This window comes from Serinus canaria, chromosome 2 (assembly GCF_022539315.1).
Source record: "Serinus canaria isolate serCan28SL12 chromosome 2, serCan2020, whole genome shotgun sequence".
Lineage (NCBI taxonomy): Eukaryota > Metazoa > Chordata > Aves > Passeriformes > Fringillidae > Serinus > Serinus canaria.
The window spans coordinates 29,572,358-29,594,448 of record NC_066315.1 but is presented as its reverse complement, the minus strand read 5'-3'; the positions used below and the strand labels follow the sequence as shown (position 1 = coordinate 29,594,448).

Here is a 22,091-nt window from a genome sequence, read left to right as displayed (position 1 = left end):
CAGCCTAAAGTTACAGCAGATGTGGCAGGGAAGGGAAGAAGACAAACTGAAATAAATGACATTAAAACCCCAAAGCATCTGATCAAATGAGACAGAGGAGACACATTTCACATATGCTGTTGAATAATAAACAGATGGAAGCAACCAGGGATATGTTTGAACTTAATCAAAACTATTCCAAGACATTCAACAGTAACTGAATGTGAAATCTCCTTGAAAATTAGGAATTTAGTAAAAGTGTGTGACTGGAAATTACCTTGTCTCTCAGGCACTTTTCCAAAATAAAACCTCTTCTGCAGTTTACTGCAGCTATGCTGAGACAGTAAACAGCAGTAATGCTGAAGAAAATGCAGGGAAAAGTGGACTGAGCTGGCTCTAGGCTTTTTTCCATATATATATATATATATTGTGCTTAGTGAACCTACAGGAGGGACTAAAAAATTCCACCATCTTGCTGAAATCACAGCCTGCCACAATGAACTTTTTCTCCAATGTTACAGAAACGCTGGAGATAAGAAAGAGGTTTGCTGGTAGTCCTTAGTAGCAGCTCAAAGGCATTACAATATTTAATTAGTCTGAATTTTAATTTAGCAAACCTGAAAATATTTCACATGGACTCATGAACTTTCAGTTTAATGTAGAAGTGCATGTAAAAAGATTACATTTATCTCAGAGTCCTTAAGTTCACACAACTATATCTGCAAAGTTACTCAGGGTATGGCACATAAGACAGGCAAAGAAAATTGGGAGAGGTTTCAGGGAAAAAAAAACAAACCAACAACCAAAAAAGCTAAAGTAAAGCTCAAGCTCTGGGGCTCTGTGGACATTCACAAGTATGAAGCTGCTGTATAGAAGTGCTGAAGCTTCATGACAGGTGACATTATGATACTGTATAGGGAAACACCTCAGGTAGGCACATAGCTCAGTTCAGAAGTAATAGGACTCGAGTCTGGTTTGTTGGTTTTTTTTATTTGAAGCCCGTAAGCTCAATGTTTTGTGTCCAAAGGGGAAAGTGCAATTTCTCCCTCCCTTCCCAAAACCCCAATCTGATAAAAGCAGCATGCAATCTCACTGTGTGCCTCAAAGATGAAAACACTCACAAGTCTGGAAGACGAAAAATTTGCCTGTATTTAACTCCATGGCAATAAACCTCCTACCCTAGCAGAGAAGAACAAAATGGCCTGAACTACAAAAAGGACAACTGCAACGCTCCTTCAATTTCTAAGAAATGTTATGTGTAATACAATCATGCCTCCAGTGCTCATAAGGGATGACATTCTCCCACCTGCACAAAGATGCTCAGTGCAACAATCATGCAGGGCAGGGAGTAGTTAATCATAGCTCGAGGTTTCTTTGAAGCAGTGGGAAGGGAAAATGGAAGGAGGAGGAAGGGAAAATGGAAGGAGGATGAAGGGAATGACTCATTTTGTATATATATAGTTATTCTTCATTAAAGTTGATTATAGATATATTTTAATGGCTGAAGCTGAGCACTGCAGTTTGTGGGCGTGTGCACATCATTCTCACTGCAGTCCCAGGTGATGTCAGCCCCGGAGAGCTGCTTTTCCTGCAGGTGCAGCCAACTGCCACTGAAACCACCCACGACCAGAGCCTCCAGGGATGTCCCTCATGAAAGGGAGAAGCTGCAGAGCAGAGAGACTGAACAGCCCAGTCTCTTTTCTTCAGGGTTAACTGGAAAGTTACTTGAAGTTCAGGTCTCAGCTTTGCACTCAATCACCCAGTTCAAATGAATTCCTGCTTTTAACTCAAACCACATAGCCAGGGGCAGTAAAGGGAAAAGCACACCCTGGCAGCTGCCAACACAGTCAATCAATCTGCAAAATTCAACTCTATTGCAGCTAACTCAGCTGGGAGAACAGAGCCTTCAGACAAGGCTTCTTTCAATGCAAGGAATGTCACCCACAGTACAGTTAAGGCCCTCCTGGTTTGTTTTGGGTTTTTCCCAGGAAAATTTTGCATCAAGTACCACAAAAAGTACTTGAATAATTAAGACATTTAAAGATAATTGTAATCCATCAAAAACAAAACCCCTGTATGAAGTGAAACTTGAAGATTCTTTTCTTCTAAGTGTTCCCTGCAGAATTTGAGAATCTTTGTCAGTCTGCATCATTTGGTTGCTGTATCTCTGTACTGCAAAAGAATATCTCTGAGGTCTAATTATGCCTCAAATCAGAGTCCTACTTCATACACACTTGCAATCAGTTATTTCTTCTTGTGTTTTGTAAATGTTGTCTTGAATTTTAATGAAAAAGTACACAGAGGCTTTGTGTTTGCCATTCAAAGGGTGAAATTCTGATCCTCATGAAAGGAACAATCATTAATTTCAACAGTGTCAAGATTTCATGTTTGAAATTTCAAAGATATTCACAAACTTAAAAAAAGGGATCAAAGGGTGAATATGATATACAGCATATATTCCAGTAACAACAGTGCTTATTTTCCAAACAGTGAAGGGACACACTGCAACATGGAAGGAACTAGCAAACAACATACATCTTACAATGCAAGCAAGGAAGCCACAAACTTACTAAGTGCCACTCAGAATTCAGCAATTCTTACTCTGCAACTGGCTTTTGGATTTTGGATTTTGGTCAAAATGCAGCTGTTTGATAAACAACTGTACTGGCTTAAAGTGAAAACCAGAGAAGAAACATCATAGCTGGGGATCAGTATGGAACTGGACAGCTTATTTTTCTCTATACTGTCTTAGGAACACAAGGGTAGAGATAATAATAATAATAACGTTAACAAGCTTTAACCAACTTCAGAACTGTTTTTGCAAATTATACCTATGAGCCAGTAAGAAGCTGCTGCTACTTAAAGGAAAATAGGGCTTGGGTTTACATTGCGGAAAAAATGGATGCTCCATCTTGTTTAGAGACAGAATAATAAATTAAAAAAATCAACACACCACAGACTTTCAAGATCTTCTAGGTGCTAATGAGCCCCAGCTGTCAACATGTTTAGGTATTACCAGGTAATTCACAGGAAAATAATCCAAGGGCTATTTCATGATGGAAATATGGAAAGCATTGAGATGCAAGATGTTGGACATCCTGATGAGAATAGTCACAGAACTAAATTAGTCAAAGCGTGACTGGCATTACGTGCCTATCATCACTGCTGACTATTTTTATGCCCAGGAAGCACTCCCTCATAATGACTAACAAGCAACAAACTGAATGTGGACTCATGCTGGTACAAAGCTGCATTTTTATCTGCCCATTCAGATATTCAGATACCTTTATTTGTCACTAGATGAAGTTCATTAGGGACCCTGAAACCTCTCCAGACCTTGGGCATGTTATACTTAAGAACAACAGAAAGGGGAAGAGGGGTGTCTGCTGCTCCCTCACCACTGACACAGCCAGTAACAGCTTTGGAAGTCTTTTTTCCTCTATTAGGAAACAGAAGATACATTGTCATTGGGAAGTTATCTAAATAAAGCACATGCCTCTAAAAAGACTCGATGGCTTGTTTTTAGCAGATGGATATGAACAGAGAAGGAGAGGGTGAAATTTACCAGCAATGAAACAAAGAAGAGGCAGGCAGCATAGCACTGCACAAACCACACCATGAGCCACTAAAGCTCAATAGAGTCATGTGGAAGAAACAGGAATTGAAGGTCTAGTGCTCCCAGAATCTTCCCTGGTTGACAAGTGTCCTCACCTAATGGACACTTTTGAGCTCCAAAGCTGCCAAAACAAGATGGGGCTGATGCTCCCTGCATCCAGCACCCACAAGAGCCCTATGGCAGTGGCTGTAAGGTCAGGCAAACAGTTGCCAGTGGGCAGCAGGTTTGTCAAACAGGGCAGATCCAGCTTCAGCCCAAACAGGGCCAGGAAGGGCTGGCAGCTGTGATGCCACATGACTGCATCAGATGGCAGAGGCAGGTGCTGCAGCACGCTCGCCCCAGAGATTCCATGCAGAAATACAGGCACAGCACGTATTGGACAGACCACACGGTAACTCCAAACACTCCTCTAGACATCATGTGAATACTAAACAGTATGAGGCACCTGTAGGGCTGAGGCTGAAGTCTTCTCAGCCCTCCAAACAAGCCTGCCCAAGTAATCTCCTGAGTCAGAACAAGAGCATGTGTGGTGAGCAGAGTAGATGAGAACTAGGTTCTTCAAGCATACTAAGTTTAATATACAATTCAGTGATTTATATTCTTTTTGATTTTAGAATGCTTTGGAATTTCAGGAACTGCTCTTGCAGACCAACACAGTAATGAATCTACAAAAATTCTGAAAGCAATCCTACACAAGACTATTTCTGGCTTGACCATCAGTTATGCTCTGAATGCACAGCAATTACGCCTCTCATTCACCATATCCGAAGCAAATGTTCTTTTCCAAAGAAAATTGAATCAAGTGACTGCAACAGCTTGCAGGTTCAAGTTGTTCTATGGTCATTAATAGTATTTACAAATGTAGAATTGGAGGGCAGAAGGACAAGGTGCATTGCTTTTTCATTTATCATGGAGGCCATGCTGTATTGAAAGCATGACAGAAATAAATCCACATGACTCCCTTCCTTCTGCCTTCTGAAACCATGAAATTATTATAACAGTTGGAACTCAGTTGCCTTGAACATGTACCTGGACTCAACAGGGTGAACAAAGATCAGCATTAGGTTTCTACTCCTGCTGATTTTTCTCCTCCAACTATTTATAGCAAGAATGTAAGAACAAACTGTTTGGCACCCACCCATCACACGCAGTGCAAGACCATTAGTCTCTATGACAACCTGATCAGAATAAACTTGTGAAGAAGTCAATTTCACAATAAAAATGAAATCCATCAAAACTATAGCACCTGCAAAAAACTGGCAGGAAAAGAAGCATATGAAAAGATCCTTCTGGTAGGGATTGAGTAAAAAAACCCCTCCAACTCCAAACCCCTGAAAAATCTTCCTGCTAGGAGGGTTTGCACTCTCAAGGTTTCTTAAAACCAAGCTCTGGTCTGTTGAAATCTGCCAGAAATTTATAGAAATGTCTTCCTAGAAGTGATTTTATACAAGGACTAAACTGCACTTGAAATGAGTGGACAGTGCTTGATCCTGCTCACATTTCTTGAATGGGGTGAAAGCAGCAGAGGGAGACATGGGCTTGTTTTGGCTTTTCCTGCTGCCACACACTCCTTTGAACTTTTAAACCACAAAGTATTCCAGAGTTCAACACCAACACAGCCTTCTCATATGCACTACTTGGTTAAATATCATAAGAGAGTGGCTGACACTGAGAATCCAAGCACAGAATACAACAGTGCATTCTACACTTTTACCTTTATAAAAGAGTACCACTATCTTCTGAAAGGCTTTCATGAAGTGGATGTTGTCATAACAGTACTCCTGCACCTTCTGGAGTAGGATCAACTCTGACTGGCCTTGAGTGCTGAACACAGCAAGTAGGGGGGCATATTGCTGAAAGGAAGAGAGGGTAAAAAATAAAATGCATGTCAGTATAGTTAAAAATTAACTTTTTTAGAATAAACATCATGAATTTCATCCCTGAAAATGTTTCACTGAAACCTTAGATTTACTTGCACACTGCATTTTCTAAAACACATACAATGCGTATACACAAATATCCATGATTTTTTGTAGCATGTCCTGCATGCTTAAAGCTAAAATTCAGTACCATTTAGTTACTGAGTTCTTTAAAATCAATTTATAAAGCCCACAATCTGGCATTACTTCTGTCATACACTTCACAATGCAGCATTCTGTTCATTCAGGAGTGATGCTTTACAGATGTTCATAACGTAAGACATCCCAGGATGAAATACATGAAAAAAAGTCTCTAGTTTCACAGGGGTTTTAGAAGTCCCAGGAAACTGAAATAAAGTAAATTATTCCAGATTAACTATGATCAACTGTCCTTATTTTTTCTCATTACCACAACTGAGAATATCATGACAGCCTTTGGGAAACAGCACCATTTTCTAAGCACAGTATTAACTGCTAATGTTACTCTGACAAGACAGCAGCAGTACATTTCATAGTCTTTTTTTGGTGTTTATTAATATGATAAAAAATAAAGCAAAAACTTACTTGTTATGCAATTTCCCCCTCTCATTTCAGATCTTAAAACTAAAAATTACACTGAAGGACCCTATCTTTCCTTAAAAGCTAGTGTTTATATCCATATCTCTCCAATTTCCTGTCATCTTAGCCTGTGATGAGTTCAGCTAAGACCACAATCTTAAAATTAAGATAATATTAAGAGCATTTTTCAGAGATGAAGTTTAATTACCTTTGATCTTCAGAGACCCTAGCCAAAAATATATTGCATATTACTATTTCATCTGCTCTTGCACTAATCAGCCTTTCTTCCAAGTTTTCAGTAAGCCCCAGTTTGGCATTTTCCAGCTGCATTCCACTTGCAATGGCCTGAGATCACACAGCTGTAGTCTGAGTGACCAGGGCTACTGCTGGTCTTAGGAGACAAACCACCCATTACCCACAGCACTGATGGGCATATTTAAAAATGCACTTCAACACCTCTCCACAAAGGGCTAATCCTGAGGGTTTTATCCAATATGGTCCATGGAAATAATTAGTAAAACACATGAAAAACAACTGAAATTTGAAAGATTGTTCCAAAATGGGTTTTGCAATAATTATCAGCTGTTTAGGAGAGCATGAAATCAAAACAGCCACAAGTAGCTCAGCAGGCTGACAGTATTTAGTACTTTTGGAAGGAACTCCTTTAAAATGGGTAGATATAGCTAACACCAGAGGCCAAGTTTTTCCACTCCTGACAGGTATAGCCACATCTTTAGAAAAAACATCAGTGCTTTGGTAAGAGCACTAAAAAACTTGTACAGGGTGACTAGCTCTTTTTCCCCTTTTAGCCCCTGTAGCATTGAGCTGGTATTTAGGCAAACTGTGGGCAGGCAGGGCAATATACAGTGCAGTTGGTTTATTTAATACACTCAGCAGAACTCACCCCCATCCACATGTTTGTGAAGTGCTGCTGTCTATAAACATTAATAACTTCTAATAAAAATCCTAGGTTTTCAGTTTGGAAGTAAATTGTCTTTCTTTTGCCACATCTGACTTTATCCCCTTCACATTTCTCCCTTACTTCTCAACTGGTACAGGCTCACAGTTACGAGTTTTACAGATGTCTAAATGACTAAGGAACCTTCTTATTGCTGGCTGAGCAAGTGGCATTATTTTCCATTTGTGTCATGTTAGGGAGCAGGGGCTCATCACCCACACTGCTGTGAAGTTCACCAGAACCTTGCCTGCAGTGAGAATTGCCTGAAAGATTCTCCTCACCCATGGAGAGCATCTCTTCTCTGCACTGGAGGAGGCCAAGGCACTAAGCCCCTCCAGTGTCATGGTGAGGTTACTGGGACAATGAGGAGCTTATTCTGTGAGATCCAGGGTTGAACAGCTTGCCCTGTCTCCTCCTGAGGTCAGCTCCTGCTGGTCCTGCCATACGGATGGCACACATGACTTTAACTGCACTGCCCAAGTATGCTGGTTCATGGCTGCTCGCCTCAACCCTGCTATTAGGTAGCCACCCATCCAGCAAGGCTTTTTAAGATCTGTGAACTAGGTCAATGCTCTGTGTTCTGACCCATCTCATCTTTTCACCACGGGTACCTTGTGTACAACTTATTGAAAGAATCTGGTAAGTTAGAGACAGATGTCAAAGCTCCGGCAATGTGCTTCGTGAAAGTTACCTGTGATACAAGAATGGAGCCACAGAAGAATAAATCCCACCATCTGACATGTCACACATCAAGTATGTATTCATACACAGTCTGATCACAGCACCAGGTCAAAGCAACTCCCTGACTGTTTCCTGGGACACTGACACACAGGAGGGTGCAGAACTAAGCTCTGTCTCATCCTAACACTATTAATCCACTTTCTGGAGTTGGCTCAGACACTGAGGTAGCTGAAAGGCCTAAGAGAAGGATCCAAGATCTGTCTCCACCTATCCTAACTGGAGGGATGTGAAAAAAGCTGTTTCATTTTAGAAGACTGAGCTGTAAAGAAGCAGCTATGAAAGTCTAAACTTCTATTTCCATTGCTTCTATTAAAATCTTACTCCTGAGTGCAAATAGTAAATACCACAAACAAATTTTCCTCCATTTTTAGAAAGTGGATGTACCTAGAAAGATCCCGATCTTATGCAGACAAGATACCTTACCTAATTCATTGGGGTGATGCACAGGACTAAACATCCAGTCAAAAGGATTTGTACAAAGCCAGCTATGTTTCTCTTTTCCCAGGATTCAAATATTCCAGAAAGTGTTTGTTAATTTGCCCTGCAGTACTAGACAATAAAACTCAATGGATACTTTGTTACAACTCAAAGAGAGATAATCAAATTTTACATCAAAGGAACAAGAAAAACAAAGTCTCTCCTCCTTCTGGAAACTATCTTCCTTCTCCTGCTATTTGAGCCACTTGAGAAAACTTGAAGGCATTCAGTCTTACCATCAAAGACTACACAATATCCCAAGTGACTTCATTTTTAAGATATTGGGAAACCAAATTCAGACAAAAGGACAGCAGCAGTAGGAGCTAAACCAACATGGGAACACCCAAGTATGGGGACACATCCAATATGAAGAAAGATCTATTTTACCATAAAGAATAAATCCCAGATTGCTTCTGTTCCAAGGCAAACCTTTGAAGCCCTGGCTATGAGGGAGTATTCTCCTGGTCAGAGATTACCTTCTTAAAAGACTGAGTCTGCTGAAAAGCTTCTGCTCTCAGACCCAGTGTCCTGCACTGCACAATTACTTCAGACTTAGATGAGGAATATGAATGATGGCAGTGACTGATGCTTCTGCATTGGTTTGGTGCTTCTTTTTTAACTCAAGGTCTTTAGAGTTTTTGTACCAACATGCAGTGGTGGTACTGCAATACTGCAGCCTGTCTCCATGTATTCAGTTCCCTCATCCTCAAGGACAGTAGCTGGATCAGAGAGTATGTACACACAGTCCAAGTCAGCTCCTGGCTTATCACTTGACAGGTCACTGAGTATCCAGTTACCACAGCCAACACTGGCAACAACCAATTCACAGATTCTGGCCTTGGCATTCCTGCCTGGATCTATCCAGCCCTCTGCACAGCCAGCACAGGTGCTGCCTCACCATGCTCCCAAAATGTCTTTGCTTCTGGCAAAGACATTGCAAAGGCAGTTCCTGCAGGCTTACTAGTCAGGTTTACGAGTCAGGTCTGAGCAGGCTGAGTCCTAACAGTTACTTAGCCCTGCCCCAGTGCAAGGACCTCTCAGGGCCCTGGCACCCTGGGAAAGCACAAGGAAGAGAGGCTCAACTCTGTGACCACCTTTGCTTGCCCTGGCACTGTGGGACTCAGGGCACTCAATGATCTGAACTACCTCAGTCCTCAGCATCCATTTGACAGAAGTCAGACTACACACAATGCTTGGTATGCTCAGCATCAACCTTCAAAAATCTCAATCTCCTGGATTTAAACAGGTAAAAAACTTTGATAGCCAAAGAATATATTCTGTGAATTCACAGCATTCTTCTCCTCTTCACCCATGCACACACCTTTAGATGTTTGAGAGCCTGCTCTGCAACCAGCTCTTCTTTCTTGTTCCATTCCACAGCATTCATGACACAGGTCCAAAGGAGACCAATCACTGCTGGCTCTGGCAGCTCATTTCTTTTCATTTCCTCTTTTACATAAAGCACTACCTGGAGAAGGAAATAAGGGACATTTCCAATGAACCAGAAATGATACTGACTTTCCAAACACTTGTAGTCATTTACAACATCATGGGGTAGAAGCATTAAGAAACAAAATTAGAACAAGATTTTGACCCTCCCCTCCAACCTAACAGTTAATGCAGTTAAAGGAAATACATTCTCAAGGATAAATGAAGGAAAACCACCCCCATCCCACAAACAACTACACTTGGAAATATAGAGGATATTTGGTTGCTTTAGTCTTAAGCAGAGAGGGAACGGATGAATAAATTAAAATACTTTAAAGAAAAACAGAGGAAATCTGTTCCTCTCTACCTAATGTTGATTTAAGTCTTTGATTATTATTATATAAACAGAAAGTTGTAAAAAACCACTTTTACCTCCTTAATTGGGCATTCCTGAGAGAGACGTTCTTGTAGTTCTTTTTGAAGTTCTTTACGAGTCCCCAGTGACTGCTGAACTCTAAGGAAATCTGAGAGCTCTTTTAGACCTGCTTCAGTAAAATACTTGGCAAAATGGTCCACATTTTGCCGGTTGGCTGGAAATAGTTCCTAAAAAGACAGGAATGCTCTCTGTTAAATAACCAACTATGACTCCTGACAGAATGGAAAGAACATTTTTTAAGAATGAACAGTGGGAATAACCTGTTACTTCACTTAAAACACTGCTTGTATCCACACTTGTTGAAAGTCAACACTGCATTCATATTGCAGGGTTTCACTGTAGTGGAGGGAAAAGATGATGTCCAGTTACACAAATAAGCTAATACCCACTCCATGTGAAGTGCATGATCTTATCAACAGCCATGAGCCAAACATGTTGCTCAAAGCAGTCCTAAGAAGAACCATACTTCTTCCAGATTCCAAGAGTCTTGTAGGGAAAGTACAAAGGAATAGATGGCAAAGCACATTTATCATCCTCTCCCAGTGCATCCACACATTTATCTCTTAAGAAAAATACACTGAACAATACATAAGTGGCCCAGGCACCCTGACCTACCACTAAAACATCATTAAAAAAAAAAAAAATCACAAAATCCACTATGAACTGCTAAAATTAACTCCTGTAGGCATTTCTAATTAAAAAGCACTGTCAATTTATGAGAGTCCAGCTACCTAGAAAAGTTAAAATTATCCTTAAAAATCACTATAGCAAATGCCCCACCTTGGAAAGCATTCAATGGCATTTGCTTACCACCCATTCTTGGTGTCTTAACAATGATCTGTGGGATGGATAACACTTTTTTCTAACAAAGAAGCTGGAGACTTTCCATCTATTTACTTACTGACTAATGAAATTAAGAAACTTTCATGAAAGCATCTATGCTAGGCAACATCATCTGATACTTTACAGTTGCTTAATAAAGAAGAGTAATGAAGGCCAATAGCTGAAAGTTTAAGTCAGTCAAGCTTGAAAGAGAAGTAAGATGCAGTTTTCTTCCCTGCCCTCCCCATACAAAAACCAGTGTAATTGGCCCCTTTCCCAGTTAATGGCAAATTATTTATGACTTGGACACTTAAAATCAAGTACAAATTGAAGAGATGGAGGGGCGTGGGAGGCTCCTTACTTTTGAAAGATACTTGCTTAATTACATATTACTGAGGTAGAAACAGGAAATACTGCTGAATCTCCAGGCTACACAGGATGTGTATTTGACTGCATTATTGCAGCAGCAATCTTTCCGAAGGATTAAAAAACCCCAAATGAACCTCAGAGAGACACTGGGAGAAAAAAACACATGAAATTGCTACATGTTTATATATTGTCTGAATACCTTGCTACAAACCCAGAACACAGGGTTTGAGTCCTAAGGCTGAAAGCCTTCTGCACTGTACCTACTAGGTCTGCTGCCACCACTGCAGGACCATTTGTGCTACCTAGATGGCTACTGCTGCAGAAAATCAGCTTACTATTAATTTACTATACTATTTAAACACTGCTGCTTCAGAAACGTACATTCAAATCTGACTCCTTATACTTTATATACCATTTGCAAAAGGAAAACATATTTAAAGAAATAGAGCTTTTCATGCCCATTTGCTGGTGGTTAGCAGTTTTGTTAGCAGTGGTTAGAAAAAAAAACCCATTTATTTAATTCCCAAGCCCCATATATACAATCTCTCAGAAGGCATCTGACTACAGGAAAAATAGAGACAGAATGTAAAAACATGTGATACTTAATATTCCTGAACCTGTATCAGTGCTACAGCCATAACAATATTGCTGTGTTTCAAAACATTTTAGAAATGCTAACACAGTCTGAGGGGGAGTTAACATGCTTACAGCAAACTACCATCTGCACTTCATTTCCTTCTTTTTCCCTGGGAGAGATAAAGATTATTGAAAATATATTGTACTTACTAGCAATCTCTTATCGAGGTTGGCTTTTCTTAAAGCAGAGGTAACAGAATTGGCATCTTTCTCTGCCATCCATGCTTTAAAAAGCTTTACAGCGAAAGAGGCTGCAATCCCTATTAGAGAAAAGCACAAAATCTGTTTCAGCAAATTTCAACACAAATTAGAGCCGACTATAAGACGTTCAAGATTACAAAAAAGTTACAAGACTGTAGAATGAAAATACATTTATGACAACAGAAACAAACACGTAGAGCTGAAATGCCTATTTTCTTCTCGAATGCAAAATTAGTTTTCTGAATTATACAAGATTGAAAATCTTTTCATTTGGTATTGCCCATCTCCATTCAGTTGTTCAAAGATTTTCTTTGCAATTATTTTTCCTACATTCCCAATTCACAGACTGAGTACAATGCAAAAGGAAAAATAATGCATTAAATGGGTAGGAAACAAAGGCACAAAGCAATAAAGGACAATTAAGAACAAGAACTAAAAAAACCATATATTGAAAATTTTTTTAGCAAATCCTGGAATGGGGTTAAATAACTTTGCAACTTCAAGTGATTGACTGTACTATGACCTCCTAGGAGGCATTTAGTAGCCAGTTGCACCAGGCACAAATACTATTTTAAGTGAAAAAATTCCTTCCTTGAGGCAAAGGATTAAATCAAACTAACTCTACCTCCACTGGTTGTGGATTTCCCAGGGGAGTTCATAAACCATTAAGCCCACATCTCCTATTTCCTAGAGCAGCAGCACCACCACGACTGCTCCAGATTCTGCACTGCAAGTGCAGGGAGCTGAAGGAAGCCGAGAGGTCTCGGAGATGGAGCTCATCCTTGAGGAAGGTCACCAGTAGGTCAGTTATGATTCTCCATACTACACTCATACCAACATCAGGGCTACTGAAGGTAGTGACAATGGTAATGCATAACAAATGGCACAATCCTAGACTACAGCTGGCCACTGCAGTTTTCTGTCTCACCTCCAGATAGTCCAGAAGCTCTTAGAGATACATGGGACCTACTGGTGAGGAGCTTCATCACTCTTAGCCGCTTTATAGATAGATATTCATTATTTTTATTTCTAGGATACTTTGACTAAATGAGTCACCAAACAAGAACAGAAGAGACTATTCCCAGACCACTGTAAAATTCACTGACAGTCTTTACACATCTTGACTGTTATGGCAGTTTTGTCAAACTAATTTCAGGAGCTTAGTCGTAAGACGTGATCCTTAGAGAAGTACTGTATGAAACCAGGGATGCACTCTGCAGGCCAAGAGAGGCCTGCAAATACTTCCTTGGGCTTGTTTTACATGTTGGACATGATGCAGCAATCCTAAGTGCTGCAAGCTGACTAACCAAGACTAACAAAGCCTGGTCAACCAGTAGGTGACTTAGGCATAACTTCCACTTGCAAACACACTTCAGCATATCCACGAGCTTATGTGCTCAATACCAAAATTGAATGGAATGGTCTCTGCCACCAAACATTATCATATCCTACACATTTTTTCTAGTTTCAGCTTAAAACAAAACAAAGCAAGTTCTATGCCAGTGTCAGTATTATAGATACTGGGGTAGAGCTAATTTTTTTTTTCAGCTGGGGTAGAGCTATTTTTTTTCCACTGTGGCTGTATGGGGCTTTATTTTGGATTTATGCTAACACTGGATTGATAATACAGATACGTTTTTGTTATTGCTGAGGAGGGCTTACAAAGAGCCAAGATCTTTTCTGCTTTTCCAACTGCCTTGCTGACAAGGAAGCTGGAAGGAGACACAGGTGGGGCAGACGACCCCAACTGACCACAGGGACAATCCAGACCATATGCCATCATGCTCAGTATATGAAGTGGAGAGAAGAAGCAAGAAGGGAGGAACATTTAAAGTGTCTTCCTAAGTACCCATTACATGTGACAGTGCCCTGCTCTCCTGGAGGTGGCTGAACACCTGCCCATGGGCAGCAGTGAACTAACTCCTTGTTTTGCTTTCTGTGTGTGTGCAACTTTTGCTTTACCCACTAAGCTTTATCTCAACCCATGAGTTTTCCAGATTTTACCCCTCCCATTCTCTCCTTGATCCTGCTGGTGTGGGAGTGAGCAAGCAGCTGTGTAGGACTTGACTGCTGGCTGGGATTACACCATGACAGGGGGAGGCTGTTCTAGGGCTTCACTACCCACATATTTTCAAACTTACTTCTCATTTACAGCCCAAATTTATCACTAGCTTGTTCCTATGCTCTGTGCACATGCTGCCACTTTTCCTTTAAACAGCTCTTCTCTTTTTGTTTGCTTCATTCTTTTCCCCCCTTATTTGCAGAAAGTAATTTCAGTAATTTATTTTATTGACTAACCCCATTGGTTGCTCTTTGCATTTGCATTACTTTGCCAGCATAGGGGACAAGAAAGGTACACTTAACTCTGGCAAGATTCCACCACCACATAGACCTTTCTCTGTCTCTACTACAAGTATGTCAGCAATCCACGAAAGAATATCTTGTTTTCCATCTATATAGAACAGTAAAAGTAGTGACAACACTGAAATAAGGTAATCTAAAAATAAATTAGCAATTTGCTCTCAAACTTGACAGATGTCCTGTCCACACGATCTCACTTTCAGTCAGTTCTTAGCCAATGTTACAAGTCCCATGCTGATCAACAAGTCCCTGAGCTCACCTGTTTCCTCATGTATTTTAACCTCACCTGCCTGCAGCATTGTTTTTTTGTAAATCAAAAAAAAAAAACTGAGTTTATTCATGTATGATCTGGTTTGCCTTGCTTTGATCCCCATTTTTAAACTATCTTTGGATCTTCAATTATTCTTGCATAAAATATCTACCCCAGGATACTGTCTGAACAATCTGTCATGGATGCATTTTTAGTATATATAAACCAAGAACTAAAAGTATATGTAGGCTCTGACAAAAGCTTAGGGCTCCTAGAAATGTAAGGCACATAATGCAAATAAGAATTGTATTCTTAAAACGCTAAATTTAAAATATAACAATTTCCATGATTTTTAAAATTTTGGAGTTTCCAATGCCTCTTGTCTTCCCATAACTAGGAAGACTTTCATTTAAACGCATTGCAGACAATCATCCTAAAAACATCAATTAGTGCTTTTGTTTGAGATTCTTCCTAGTTTAATTCTGATTTCAAGAGCCATGAGTGATGACAGAGCAAAGCTGCAGCTGTGGCTTTTCTTTCTGCAGCATTTAGAAAACGAATGTAATGGTTAGCATGCTGCAAATGAGACCATAAAGTTAGAATAATTTTTTTAAAATGAAAATTAGAATACATTTTTGCTAATACATAACTCTAATATAACCAAAAAAAGTCATGAAAACTGTTCAATACTACCAGTACATTTGCAATTCTGCCAGGTAGTCAGAACTGTCAGAGAAAGAAATAATTGAGCAAGCAGTTGTAAAATCAGGACTCCAAGGTACATGCTATAAATATATAACAAAATCCTTAAATAAAGTAATCTCAAAAAGGCATTGTACCCTAAGAGTGAAAGAACTCATTTACTCATTATATAATAAAGACAAATTAATGAGAAAGTTTATCAGTCATTGATCATTACTACTATTAAGGCAAAGTGAGGGATTGATTTTTCTTCTGCAATATCCCTTTGGTTTACATGGAATCTGTCTCAATTCTCACTCACAAGATATTAGCAACACTTGAAGAAATGTCAGATATATCTCAGGAACAGATATTATACTTCACAACTTTACAGTACCACAATAATACATAAATTCTACAACTGTGCTTACACAAGTATGACTTCCAAAAAACCATAAATCCTGTGAGGTTTGTTTTTGTTTTGTGGCTTTTTTCTGTCTGATTGGCCTCTTAACAAGATTTGACAAAGTATGTTGGGCACTGCTGTCTGTATATGCTTCTGCTTTAAAATTCCGCTTCTGTTGTACATTCACAAGTTTCCAACTTCCATTTTATTGCAACACATATAATAAATAATACATTGTAATAAAATACATCTCCTGTAAAAAAGCTAAGATAAAAAAACAGATATGGAAAATTACCTTCTTTGACTATATTGTCAGTGAAGAGGCTTGTTAAAATTGTAGCAGGAAGAGTCCCATTGGCTAACAGGATGCCAGAAAGCATTGCCAGTTTTGTCTGCTCTGTCTCAGTAAAGGCTTTAAGAAACAACAGGAGCTGTGGGCCAGACAAGAAAAAAAGAAGTATTTATTTGAGGCACAGGTAGACAACAGGCAGTAATTAATATTAACAGCTTTATTTCTTATTTCTTGAGAAGTCTCAATACAAATTACAGCAATCACATCAAATTCTACCCAGAAGCATGACAGTGTCATTTCACTGACCCCTTGTAATTTCACTTTCTCTAAGAACACAAGACTGTACCTGAAGGGAGCCTACAAAAAAGATAGAGAGACTATTTACAAGAGCAGGTACTGACAGGAGAAGGGGGGATGGCTTCAAACTGAAAGAAAGCTGGTTTAGATTAGATATTACAAAGAAATCTTTACTGTGAATGTGGCAAGGCTTTGGGATAGGTTGCCAGAGAAGTTGTAGATGCCCCATCCCCAGCAGTGTTCAAGGCCAGGTTGGACAGAGCTCTGAGCAACCTGGTCTAGTGAAACATGTCCCTGCCCACAGCAGTTTGGCCAATCTAGTTTGGAGCTACATGGTCTTTAAGGTCCAAAGCCATTCCATGATTCTTTAAGGTTCAGCCTAAGCCAGTCTATGATTCTGTGAAGAATAAGGCCTTAATCAGGCATAAAACACCTCTCTTCTCCAAAAAGTATGCCTGTGTATAAGTACAAAATTACTTGCCACAGGCTTGAGACACACAGAAACTACAGGTTTGCCTATTCACATCTTCACACTTCCAGCTAAGCCACACAGAGTTACAATTTGTTTTCTAGCTTTCGAAAACTATTGCTCATGGAAACAATAAAAGGATGGGAAAACTTCCTGGTTTTCTTTTAGGGAAGGGAACAAAGCATAATTACAACAGACTTTTTTACTGGCTAAAATAAGAAATATATTTCAAGTTCAGACACTATTGATAAAGCTGACAAAGGACAGACAGGAACACAGGCTGATTTAAGACCTTGCCATTCCCAGTACTAATTACAAGAGAAAACAAATAGCTTGAGGAAAAATTACAAATCTCATCATCGTGGAAGATCTGAACTATATATACACCTTTTAATTCTAAAACTGGCAATTAAGTCTACTTTTAAAATCCTAATTTCATATGTTAAAATTACTGACTTGAGAGTACATTGATGAAGTACATTATGCCTTTTTTCCTTTATATCAGAAAAAAAGCCATGCAGAATCAGATCTTGTCAATGGCATTACTGTTAACAATAGTGTTTTCTTAATGTGTTGTTAGTGACCACAATATAGGTGATGGAAAAAAAAAGAGGTGAGACAATACAGGACAGCTTCATTCAATGCAAAATGCTGCTGATTCCATCAAATGCTAGCTTACAAATTTACCATTGCCACAGAAGAAGGGGAAAAAAATAGTACTGCAGATACAATTTTGTGCAGTTAAAAAGAATACTCTTTTTTTCTTCAAAAAGAACAACAAATGGCATTCCTCCAAAAGGATGTCCTGACCTTCTGTTGTCAGGACACCCTTTTTTCTTTTCTACATGAGCAACAAATGCAATTAAAGCAAAACAGTTTGTTTTGAAAGAAAAATTCTCACCAGGTTTCCACATTAGGGTATTTCTTAATGATCAGATTCTACCCATACAAAGGGACAGAAAATGACACATGTCCCTGTCCTTGTTTGTTACCATGGACAGTGAGAGATCTTCTCCAAGATATCGAAGCAGTTTATTAACAAATGTAAAATTTTCTGAATGCAGTGATGTTTTAAAAATTCAGGTAACTAACAAAGTTATTAAATCTCATGCAGTGTTTTATGAATAGTTCTGCTCTGCATCAGTGAACAGTACTGAAAAAAACCCTCATTCATACAGTAGTACTTACATAATAACATCAGCTTTAAATTACAGCTTACAAAGGACTGAATGACTCAGCCACAGACAAATCACTGGGAATTCTTATTTTTTTCAGTGGGCTTCAGCCAAATTACTGAAACACACACTTTTAGCTTAAAAGAACAATTATGAAACTACCAAATCTCAAGGTGTAATTTTATTTCAGCAAACTGTGGCTCAACTACAAAATGCATGAAAATTTGGGATGCAGAAGAATGGAGCTACGATTTCTAAATATATGACTGAGAAACAAATGGAGTGCTGTGCTGCCAAATGCAGCAACTAACTGGTGTGTACAATGGTGTAGGCAAAGGAACTCCAGGGCCACATTTAATGGAAAACAGAACATTCTTACAGAATTTCAATATAATCCTAGTGTAAACTGGAAGCCTGTGGATTTAAAGCTTTTTTTATACAAGCTTTATTAATAACACTGTACTACAATGAAATCTGCATAAGAAAAAATAAAAACAGAATTTGAACCCTTTCCTGGAAGTACTGAGACTGTTAATAAAGAGGAAACAGCTTCAGATTTCTGTGTACTCCAATTAAATCTTTTTTCTTTTGCTTCTAAATTAATCTAAGTAACCAATATTGGTTATTCTAAATAACCAGTAGATGAGGATTTTGATTAGAAAGTGGTCACACTGACCGCTTTAACGTAACAGGCTTCTGAGCTCCAACCTCAATCCTTTTATCAGTCATGTGTAGATCATGAACAGTTACACCCATTAATGTAAAATTCTGTTTTAAACAGAACCTGTATCTTCTACACATCCTTTGCTACTTAAAGTATTGTTGGTGCTACTTGCCTAATTTTTATTTTACTAATATTTTTCAAAATCAGCTCAAACCTAGACTTGTCCTTTTCTGTTGCTTAAGGATACTATTCTGTACTTCCCAGCAGTTGTGAAACATAGTTTAGGGGGAGACTGGGTGATAGAAAAACCCAAATCTTTCATAAACACATTTTTAAAATCATGAAACAGAACCTAAATTTCAGTTCAAAGTTGTTACTTCAGATTTTTATTGTTGGTAATTTAAGCACTCTTCTTTTAGCATCACAATTACAAACCTCAGTATGGAAGTCACAAAACATCCAAGACACTTCAGAATAGTTCCCAGCCACCCACAGAACATTCTCCAAGCTAATGCTTCCCTGCTGTTAGCCAAGCACAGACATTACTGCTTTCATTAAATACAAACTGATTCCAGGCATAAAAAGGGCAGCTCTGGCTCATTAGTTTGCATTTCTATGATATCTATAAGAACTCCCAACTACATAAACAGAAATTCAGAATACCTAATAAGCACAAGAGCAGGCCTCATGTGATGTTCCATGTTGTTTTTGTCATTAAAGAAAAAGTCTTTTAAGTACAATTTCTGGGCAGAGAAGATGTGTGCAAGTAAACCTACTCATGCAACATTAAAAAGCACACAAGAAAAACAAGTGCTTCTGATCATCTCTTGTGATCCAGAAATCTTAAATGGTGAAAACTGAGAAACTCTACCCACACAGGGAGCATGGTTTCTTTTTATGTCTTAATTTATCTGAACTGGTCTGCTGTTGACAGTATGTCACATCTGCAGACAGCACTGAATTGTCAGCAATGGAGAAGGCAGCTAATATAGCAACAGATATCTGCTGACTGAGTCTTGCCTTTCATTTGGCTGACTTAAAGCATTTCTGCTCACTCCCTAGTCAATATCAGAATGCTGTTCTCTTATTTCCTAATTCCTAGCTTAATTTACAGTTATTTCATTAGGAAACTAGGAACACAAATAGGGGATGTCACAACACATCCCAGCACTTCAGACACCCTCTTATGACTCAGTTATATTTACCACTGTTAAAGCAAAAAAAAAAATAAATAAAATCTGTACTTATCCCAATTCTGATGTAAAAAAGTATATATAGAAAATTGCCTAAACATGCAAACATACTAAATAAGACAGATAATAACTGGATTCTTCATCCAAGGAAATACCTATGTAGAGAAAGAAGAACACAAGTTTGGAACTCAGAATTTTACTGAAACTATTGCAAAATATCCTGGGCCTATACCAGTACATTGTGTCATGCTCATATGAATTTAAGGTGCCTACATCAAAACACAGCAAGTGAGCAATTCATCTAAACATCATCTATTGAAATTGCTTGCACAAAATAATTTAGATGTAAAACTTTAGATATATGGTTTGCTGATGCCATTAGAAAAATGAGTAACTGGCAATTTTGGGGTCACAGAGTTAAGAAATAAAACAACTGAAAGCTAGAAGCAGACAAAAAGGGGAAGGATGGTAGAAAATAATGTCCTAATGAGAAAGTTGTGTTCTAGAAGACATAAAGCAAATACTTGTGCAAATGCTGCTATCTAAGATAATCTATCTTGAAAGAAAAGTCCCTCTGACAGCATCTGCTTCTTCAGCGTGAAACTGCTGGCATTGCCTTGGTTTTTTTGGCATGCTTTTTTCTATGAGAAGAGCTAATTTTCCCCCAAGCACACTATCTGCCCAGTGAGTCTGCCAGAAACATCACTTTCATTGTTGGGATAGTGACCCACAAAAAAAATGTTAACAAGTCACTCTCTTACATATCAAACCACTGACTAACTGTAGCCATCTTTGGTCTAGCAGAAACACCTTTTGGAAATGCAAAATGTATCTATCTTCTGGACCTCCATGAGCAGCTACTCCTGTACAAAGTACACCATGCAGGGATTAAAGGAATAAGTGGTTAAAAACCCTATGGCCTCATAAATGAGAAAACAGCCACTTTGTGGATTCACGCAAGCAGGGGGAGGGAGAAGGTAAGCAAAAGGCACCTACAAGTAGTCCTCAAGGGTTTCAAGGGCAATGGCAGTGGAGGTGCCATAGTCTCATCTTGTCACTAAGAGTGCAGAGTGAATTTTTGGAAGCTTAAGAGGATGTAAAGCCAAGCAAGTTACAGAAATGAGCGGAGGCGGCTTGAATTGGCATTTGCTTAATATGCTGAGCACTCTCTGAAACTTGAATGCTGTGAGTCAGCGCTTCTCATGTCAATGATTACAGTAATTAACAGCAGGAACATTAGATTTGTGTGGGGATAGAGGTAAATTTAGGTCTTTAGAATGATGTACTGAGTAATCAGCATCAGTTGATAGGCATGCTGGCCACAAGTGTAAAAATAATTTCCTGTATGAGCAAGAATGTATAAATCAAAGCCAAATTAATTCAGATAAAAGAAGTGCTGGTGAGGTACCAAGCTCCAAATCTGCCCTCATCTGACCCTTGCAGCAACCTTTCTAATGTTTAAATAATATGGAAACACATTTTTATGTTGAACACACATGAGAATTTAATCATGGGACAGGTTTTGTCACTACTAGCATGCCTGTTAAGTAACAGAACAGTGCAGTTCTCATTACTTATTCAGGACATTAGAAAAAGATATTTACATCTGTTGCTAGGAACTCAAAATAGACAAAATAATTCTGTATGGTTTTTTTTCAAGCATTTTTACACTGGCTTGTCCTGTCTCCTAAGAATTCAGCATCACAAAACAAAACAGTATCCACAAATAGCCACTACAGACTAACAGGCAAATCCTGAGCACTCCACCACTGGTGAGGACTTTCTCTTACACATATCTGTGGCCTCAAATACAAAAAACTTGTGGTTAGGATTCATTCCACAGTGCAGGAATGGTTTAATACTCATACACCAAGAGGCATTCTGCATAGCAGATTGGTATTTATTTTTTGGAAAAAAAACAGAGAGATGTTCTATTTGCAGGACAGTAATACCACTTCTCACTAAGAGGTACACCCAAAGTGTATCAAACTTTTGCACAAAGAAGTCTGAATAAGAAAGTGAGTTTGGTCACAGCAACCAAAGGAATCATTAACTCAGAAATATGCTACATCAAGTGCTTCCTGCAGTATTCCCACAGAGCTGAATTTGCAGAGTAAAGCTGCCTCCTGTAGATTCCATCCTCTTTTCCAGTAGAGCTAAATT

At 38.9% G+C, this 22,091-nt stretch overlaps 1 protein-coding gene across 3 annotated transcripts in view; it reads right to left on the bottom strand.

The window, feature by feature from the left end:
- Positions 1-22,091, bottom strand: part of BZW2 (basic leucine zipper and W2 domains 2) — a 56,409-nt gene that overhangs the window by 3,283 nt on the left and 31,035 nt on the right. For all 3 annotated transcript variants that reach the window (XM_009086021.4, XM_050971724.1, XM_030229921.2), the window contains 5 exons: positions 16,134-16,269; positions 12,090-12,199; positions 10,109-10,279; positions 9,570-9,716; positions 5,310-5,448 (listed from right to left, as the gene is read on the bottom strand). In XM_009086021.4, coding sequence (XP_009084269.1) covers positions 5,310-5,448; positions 9,570-9,716; positions 10,109-10,279; positions 12,090-12,199; positions 16,134-16,269 — 703 coding nt within the window. The remainder of the gene's footprint in view (positions 1-5,309; positions 5,449-9,569; positions 9,717-10,108; positions 10,280-12,089; positions 12,200-16,133; positions 16,270-22,091) is intronic.